The sequence below is a fragment of the Anomalospiza imberbis genome, chromosome Z (genome assembly GCF_031753505.1).
Source record: "Anomalospiza imberbis isolate Cuckoo-Finch-1a 21T00152 chromosome Z, ASM3175350v1, whole genome shotgun sequence".
NCBI lineage: Eukaryota > Metazoa > Chordata > Aves > Passeriformes > Viduidae > Anomalospiza > Anomalospiza imberbis.
Genome location: NC_089721.1, coordinates 66,723,803 through 66,731,683, shown reverse-complemented (window position 1 = coordinate 66,731,683; position 7,881 = coordinate 66,723,803). Strand labels below are relative to the sequence as shown.

Here is a 7,881-nt window from a genome sequence, read left to right as displayed (position 1 = left end):
AAAATTCCTTCTGAATTCAGTTCAGCAGAAGATTTCTGAAATTGACGAGACACCGCGCTAAAAAAAAAAAAAAAAACAAACAAAAAAAAAACCACACACAAAAAAACCCACACACACAAAAAACCCCAAAAATCCCCAAACCCCAAAAAAACTCCAAAACCTCTTTCGTCCAGTCCAGTCCATATATTTTTGTACATTTGGGCTCCATATATTTTTGTACATTTGGGCACTATGGTGTCGGGGTGTCTAGCCGATAGGTTTCTCCATAACACAGAGCGCAGCGGGTGCCTCTGTGTCCCTCACTACGACAGCTGGTGGAGCAGGAGCGCTGCACTAAGGGCACATCTTCGTACGCTATTCATCTTCCGTGGGCTTCCCGCGGTGATTCCCGCCGAGACGCCGCCGTTTGCCTCCCTGCTCCCACGCGCGGGCTCGGCGGAGCACCGCTGCGGCCGTGGACGCTCTGCCCCGCTGTGCAGAGCTCTCGGCGCCACACGCACTGCGGCAGGCGGGCTGGTCGCGAGTTCGGCCGAGGGGCTCCCCGTGCGTGCCTTCCCAACCCCACAGCCTTTGCCTTTGCCTTTGCTGTTTTCCGTCGTGCCGGGAGCTGAGTGGCGAGTCGAGCCAGGCGGCTGGGAAGGGGCCGGCGTGTTTCCAAGGCCGGCTGCCCGCAGTGCACCTCCAGGCGAGGACTGGCGGCGGGGAACAGAGTTCTTCCTCGAGTGAAAAACAAGAGGAAGAGGTTTACTGACTTGAAACTCGCGTTCATTTCTCCGTCTCTTTCCAAAATCGGAGGGCACCCATCTGCGCAATGAGGCGATTGCTGCCTCACGCAATCAGCACTGTTGCTGCCTCAGCAGGGATCCGGCAGCAGCTTGTTACCTTCTCAAGTGCCATTCTCCTGCACACATGTACACACACTTCTGCGTAAATGCCTCCTCCACATCTTGGTCGTGCTTTGCAGCGCAGGAAGGAGCAGCGAACAGAGACCCAACGGCCACTGATCGACGTGACTCTCACGGTGAGGGTTGCAAAGGAGAAAGGACTTTTGGAGAAGGGTGAAGAGGCCTTGCAATCACCTGCAGCAGGTTACTGGGACTTGGAGGTGAGAAACGGTGGAGGCGGGCATCTACCTGGTCAGGACACGCCCAGCTGCGGGCACAGGTCCCCGCCGGTGCTCGGGTTCCGATGGCGTGTGTGGCCGGCCGTCGCCGAGGGAAGCAGGGGAAATACCACTGCAGGTGGGGGAGCCACTGTGAACAAGCTGAAAGACGGATCTGCATTGGTTAGCAAGTTCCAGAGCAGAGAGGGCTTGGCCAAGATCATAATTTCAATTATTTCTGTCAAATACAATATTATCAGAGACTACAGCAGTACTTACTGTAAGTACTGAGGGAAAGTATTACATACGGAGTGGAGTCTTCCGGGCCGTGCCAAGGGACAGTTAAACCAGATCCACTTTCCTGCAGATCCCCCGAACAGGCCTCAGTCTTTACGGGGGCAACCGTGCACTCTGCCCTCGCCACTAGCGCTGCAAGAAAGGGAGTAGCTGAGAGCAGGTGAGGGCTTCGCTCCTCTCTTTCATCGTCCAGACCTGGTGATGGGGCCGGCCCTGGGTATTTGAAACCAGCCTGCAAGCACGGGATGTGCACCCCGCTGACCCCAGGAGTGCTTCTCACTGCACCTAAAATACAAACCAGATCGAAGGTATGGTCCAAAGGAGGTGCGGGTGGGGATTGTTTGGGTTGAGAGCAGCTTCAGGCCCGGGGAGCTATGCACGGGAGCCACGGGGCTTGGCTGGACCCCCGGGCTGCGCAGTCCGTTGCAGCCCACGGCGGTGTCGACAGAGCGGGCGTGATGTCCGGCTCCTCTGCACAAGGCAGCAGGAGCGCTCCAGCGGGAAGGGCACAGTGTGTGGATGTGCAAACGAATCATATTCGAAACCAGGGAGGGAAGGGGAAACCTCTTTTATAGGGGATGTGGGAAGGGACCTAACACAGTCCTGCTTAAGAGAAACATTATACAAGATACTTGAAAAGAAATAATTTTTTAAAAACCTAATTAAAAGTATATAAATCACCCATCAGAAACAAAGAACTATGTGGAAAGAAACGTTTCTGGATAGAGACACTGTGTGTGGCATAAAAGACGATTGAATACATAAGGGCTTCATTAAATTCCCAATAGATAACATTTGGCTAAATCTATCCCTAGATTAAAACTCCGCATAATAGCACCATAAACGAAAAAGTTTCTTTTTGTGTGGTCCTTCAGGATGAACTGATTGAAACATTAGCCCCCTCATAGAGCAATCCCCTCCCAATTCAGATCCAGTAATTCGTCTCTCAGCCCTACGGGGATATGATGAGCAAGGAGACGGGTTAATGAATCCCCACTTTGTCTCAGGGAAGAGAAGGAGACGACACTATACTGGATGTCTTACCAGATTGTTTATTAGGGCCCAGACTATTTTGGAAGAATTGTTCTTCCGGGCTCGGTCCTTGCGAGGACTATACTGTTTAGCTTCTCTGTTAGTCTTGGAAGCCGCGGAGAGCACGGCGGGCTATTAGCATGCGAATGAGGCGCTGCGGCCCGGCGGTGCTGCGAGCTCATCAAAGGGTTGTGGGGCTGGCTCCTCTTCTGGTAACACCTGCTCTGGGGCAGCAGAGGGGAAACAGGGACCCTCGGGACCCAGGCTAGGCGGTTTCCCCGCGGACTCGAGGAGAACAGGCAAAAAGGTCCTTCATCAGGACCCTAGACTTCTTACTCTACCCCTTTTTACTTACAGGGGGAAAAAAAAATCTATACCACCTACTGCAATTTGCTCCTGTAACCTTCCCTAGAAACTCCCAAAGGAAGGTCTTGATGGAGGCAACCGGTGAAAAACGTGGAAGGAACAAGTGGCCAAGCAGTTTCCTTGCTATATACCTCTGAGGAGACCTGAGGGACGGGCAGTGAGCACACTCAGACCCCACTGTCCACCGGCATGGGCCGGGCTAGACTATGTGTGAGGGAGGTCGCCGGGCTCCCCGGGATCTACTGCGGAGAAGCCACGAGAAACAAACACAAGGTGGGTCGCCTTATCATGTAACTGCTCGTGGAGATCTCTAGGACTCGAGCGGACAGAACCCAAACTGAAGGCCAGCAGCATCCCTCCTCGGGGAGCCTCACACCGCCACAAGGCCACAGCTGCCTTCTCTCCCGCAAAGCATTTCCCTTCTAGATTTTATCTGCCTCTTCGCGGGAGGCCTCAGCTTAGCTCGGTACTCCGCGCTGCACCGGCCCGTGTCGGCCCGGCACATCCCCTGGCCAGTCCGGGGGAAAGTGAATTAATCGGTCTCTCGTGAAAAAGATTCACTCTTTCCGGAGAATATGTATACGGTGCCTCGGGGGTATTTTCCCTTTTGTTTTAGAAATTAGAACAGACTTTACTTCTTTTTCTGATAAGAAACCCGGAACACCCAAAGAGGCCTTCCAGCTCCAGAATGCAAATGGAGCCCAGTAGAGATCTTATGTCCAGTCTTTCTGCTTTTTGAAACCTACTATTTTAACACAGCATCGCTAAAAAAAAAAAAAAAAAAAAAAAAAAAAAAAAAAAAAAAAAAGGAGAAGCACCACTTTTCCATCTACGAGAATATTTAAAACTCAGGCGACGAAATACTTCTATATGTAAAACCCCGCCTCACTCCAAAGAGCACTAAAAGGCATCCCTCCCTTATTAATATTTTTTTTATTATGAAAATTCACATATTTGATCCCCGAGTCTCCTAAATTGTTATAAATACATTCGTTGTTGAAAAGCGCCTCCCTGGTTTGAAAAACACGTATTCCTAGCCCACAACATTCACACGCCTACTCTTAAAACATGCGAGTCTCTTTTCCATATAAAAGGTCTGAATATTTGAGGCCAGATTTTTGGTTAAAATATTTTTTAGTCTTTAAAATAGATATCTATGAACCTTATGCTGTTAAAAACGAGGGTTTGGAATGAGAAAAGCTGCTTTCATGGTTTGTTTTGTACATTTAAATATCCTTACTTCGACAGCTTATAAACTTAATCAACTCGTCACACGAGGACATTACAAAGCGCATTTTATATTTTATGTATTGAAAAGTAGAAACACATGCCATTATTATCATCACAGAAACATAAGTGTCTAGAACAAATCTCTCTTAAGTTCAATGTATGCCCTTTATTGAATAGTATTTTCCTTTGGGCCTCTTGGAAACCAAACTATGATGCAGTTGTGATTTAAAATACACCCAAAAGTATAAAAATAGTTTTAAACCGGCTTTTTTAATCAATCCTCTGATTGGTGCCTTACAAAATTGGGCTTTACTCCCTCCAGAGAGACCTATTTCTATTTATCCCCTCTTTTGTTCCTGCTGTTTTTGTAGAGTGTTTTTATGTTTTGTTGGGGTTTTTTTTTGTCGGTGTTGTGTGAGTTTTTTTGTTTTGGTTTTTTGATTGTTCAGTTTGTTTGGGTTTTTTGTCATTCTTTATCTTCTAGGGTTAACAATGCATTGACTGCAAAGATCGTATTTTTATTTTCTTCTTTGCGGTCAAATCAGCGCATAATAAATTTCAAGCTAGAATATTCCTTGACTACTGTGCTATTAATTCCAAAGAAAAAATACCAGTGTCTCAAAGAAAGGAGAAGTGCTAAGGAGGGAAGGATCCAAAGCCAATTGTTTGGCTGGGCTCCTTTGGTCTTTGGGTTTTTTTGGGTTTTTTTTTTTTTTTTTTCTTTTTTTTGAAAATTATAAATTTTATTTTTGAAAATGTGTAAAAATTTTACATTAAAATGGTACAATAATAAATGCCAGTAATTTTAACAATATTCCTTGTAAAGAATACGCATAAAGTACAAAATAAAAAACTCCATAAGTCTATTATAATACAAAACACAGGTTAAAATAAGAAATGATAATCTTGAATTTCTTCTATGTAAACACGTTAATCTTTTCTTTTATAAAAGTACATGAGACAAGTGTACTAAATGAAAAAGTATTGCTCTGCTGTCCTCCCTCAAGCCTTTTTTTTCTCCTGTACATTACAGTTTTCAAGTTCCTAGACCTGAGAATTTCTGAACTTTAGCCGTTTAGAGACATTATTTATCACCATGTTTGTTTTTTTTTAAGGAGTAGCGAGTATCTTTCCGATTTAGTGACCGCCTGCCCGTGCAGTATCTAGATCTACACCTGGCTTTGCACTAGTGAAGGTCACGGGAGGTCCGTCGCTTGCGGCGGACGGCCCCCCGAGCCCCGTCACAATTATCCCCACGCAAAGACAGGCAGCCCCTGCGGGCAGCGTCCGCCGGGCGTCGGAGCGGCGGAGAAAGGAGATAACCCAGATCCTACCTTCGGAAAGACTCCCAAACACTTAACAGTTAGAGATCCGTGCCGCGAAGCCGGGGGTGGCGGGCAGGGCGGCGGCGGGGGGCAGGCCACTCCCGGCTCTCCCCAGCGAGCGGGCCAGCCCCGGCGCCGCGGTCGACTGCGAGGCACAGCTGCTGCCCGCGCCGGGGCTGGGGCTTCCCCCGATGATGCACTCGATGGAGAAGGGCGAGCGGACCAGCGCCGCGCCGCTGCCGGGCTTGGCGGAGTGCAGCGAAGCCGCCAGCGCCGGGCCCAGCGGGTGCGCGTAGCCGAAGGGAGTCCGTGCCAGCTCCGCCGCCGGCAGCAAGGGCCCCGGCGGCGCGGCGGCGGCGGGGGGCAGCGCCGCACCGGGGGTGCTGCCGGGGGCGGCAGGGGGCTGGCGAGGCGGCGGAGAGGGGTGGTGGAAGGCGAAGAGGGCGGAGTGGGGGTGATAAGCCTGCAGCTGGAGACCGTAACCGCAGCCGTAGGGTCCGTAGGCGCAGGGCGTCTGCTGCGGGGGCTGCGGCGGAGGCTGAGGGAGGAAGGCGGCGGGGTCCACGGCGCGCAGCAGAAGTTCGGGCGCCGGGAGCTGCTGCCGCTTGAAGCGCTTTCGGCGGCGCAGGAAGCTCCCGTTGTCGAACATGTCGGCGGATTCGGGGTCAAGCGTCCAGTAGTTGCCCTTGCCAGGATTGCCGGGCTCCCGGGGGATCTTGACGAAGCAGTCGTTGAGGGAGAGATTGTGGCGGATACTATTCTGCCACGCAGGGAACTTCTCCCGGTAGTAGGGAAAGCGCCCGCTGATGAACTCGCAGATCTCACTCAGCGTCAGCCTCTTCTTGGGGCTCTGCAGGATGGCCATGGTAATGAGAGCGATGTAGGAGTAGGGCGGCTTCACCAGGCTGTTCTTGCCGCCTCCGCTGCCCGCCCCGCCGCCGCCGCCGCCGCCGCCCGCCCCGCCACCGCCCGCCGTCGCCTTCTGCGGGCCACCTCGTGAGGGGGGCCGAGAGCCACCGGCAGCGTCCCTGCCGCCCGCCCCGCCGCCGCCGCCGCCACCTACGCCTCCGCCGCGCACGGGCGACCGCGGCAGCAGGGCGGCGGCGTGGAGGTCGCCCACATCCTCCTCGTCCTCTTCCTCGTCGTCGTCCTCGTCCTCCTCCTCGTCCTCGGCGTAGGAGCGGCGGCGGCGGGTCCGCGGCTCCTCGTCGTCCTCCTCGTCGTCTTCCTCGCCAACCACATCGATGTCGGTCTCTTCAGCCAGAGTCGATGCCTCGGACATCTCCGAGCTAAGGGTCATGGCGCGGCGGCGAGGCAGCGCATCGGTGGCGGCCGGCGCGGTGCGGCGGGCGAGCGGGAGCCTTCCTCGCCGCCGCCAGGCCTCCGCGCCGCTCCGCGGAGAGCCGCCCCGCCGCCGCCAGGGGCAGGCGGGCCGCTCCGAGCCGCGCCGGCCCCCAGCGCCGCTGCCGCACCTCCGGAGCGCTCCCGCCGCCCGCTCGGAGGCGGCGGCTGGTCAGGGTTTTGTTTCGGGTTATTTTTTTCTGCCGTTTGGATTTCTCTCTTTTTTCCCCTTCCCTTCCCCCCTTTTGGGGATGTTTTTCGGGTTTTTTTTCGGTTGGGATCGGTTATTGTGGGCGCAGGGAGGTTGTGCCGTTTCTCCTGGAAGTCGGTTTCTCCCTTTCTCCTCACCTCAGCCCCCAGACATTAATGGATGCGGGGCAGGAGGGAGCGCGCCTAGTCCTGGGAGGAGGAGAGGGGAGGAGGCTGGCGAGGAGGGAGGGCGTAGGGGATGGCTTGCTGGGCCTTAGGAAACATGGTGAAAAGGCTGGGGCTTAGTCCCAGGGAGGGCAGCCTTCCTCCCCGCCTTATAGCGAGGGTGCCATCACATGGCTCCCAGCGTCAGAACCTGGCGAGTCTTTCCCCCCACCCCCCCCAAGAAGGGCGCCTCGCCATCGTCCAGGCCCTCCCGGCCTCACCCCATCCAGGAGGGGCATTGGGGAGGGGGGGGGCGCGGGTAGAATGGTGCCATATTTAGTGGAAAAGGGGAAAAATAAAGATAACACTTGACACCCCTGTGGGGAAAAAAAAAAAAAAAAAAAAAAAAAAAAAAAAGTGCAAGTCTGTCGCAAAGTGTAGGAGCATCTTCCCAGAAACCCTCTGGAGGGTCTAGGGTCTAGGAGCTTCGCATCTTCCGGGGTTGCCCTCAGAGACGGGGTGCTGCTTCCCGTGGGAAGGACGGAGGGAAAAAAATAAACGAAGAGGGGGATGGTGAGTTAATAAACTTCAGACTTCTGTCCACAAAATGGTGGAGAGACATCCTTCCCTACCTCTCCCCCATCACCCCCCAGAGTTTAATTTACTTTAGAATGAAATAAAATATCTCTTGCTGTCCACCTCACAAACTCTAAAAGAATAGCCCCCAAAACACAGCACTATTCTCAGTTTAATTGCAAGACCATGGTTATTAAAGAGAGAGAAGCAGCTCCCTCCATTATGAGAAACACTAACAGAGAATTAGCGCTACCTTCT

At 52.9% G+C, this 7,881-nt stretch overlaps 1 protein-coding gene across 1 annotated transcript; it reads right to left on the bottom strand.

The window, feature by feature from the left end:
- Positions 1-4,480: 4,480 nt before the first annotated feature.
- Positions 4,481-7,355, bottom strand: FOXD1 (forkhead box D1). The gene has a single exon (XM_068176263.1). It carries the CDS (start codon positions 6,650-6,652, stop codon positions 5,384-5,386), a length of 1,269 nt encoding a protein of 422 aa, XP_068032364.1. The 5' UTR covers positions 6,653-7,355; the 3' UTR covers positions 4,481-5,383.
- Between the last annotated feature and the right edge of the window lie 526 nt (positions 7,356-7,881).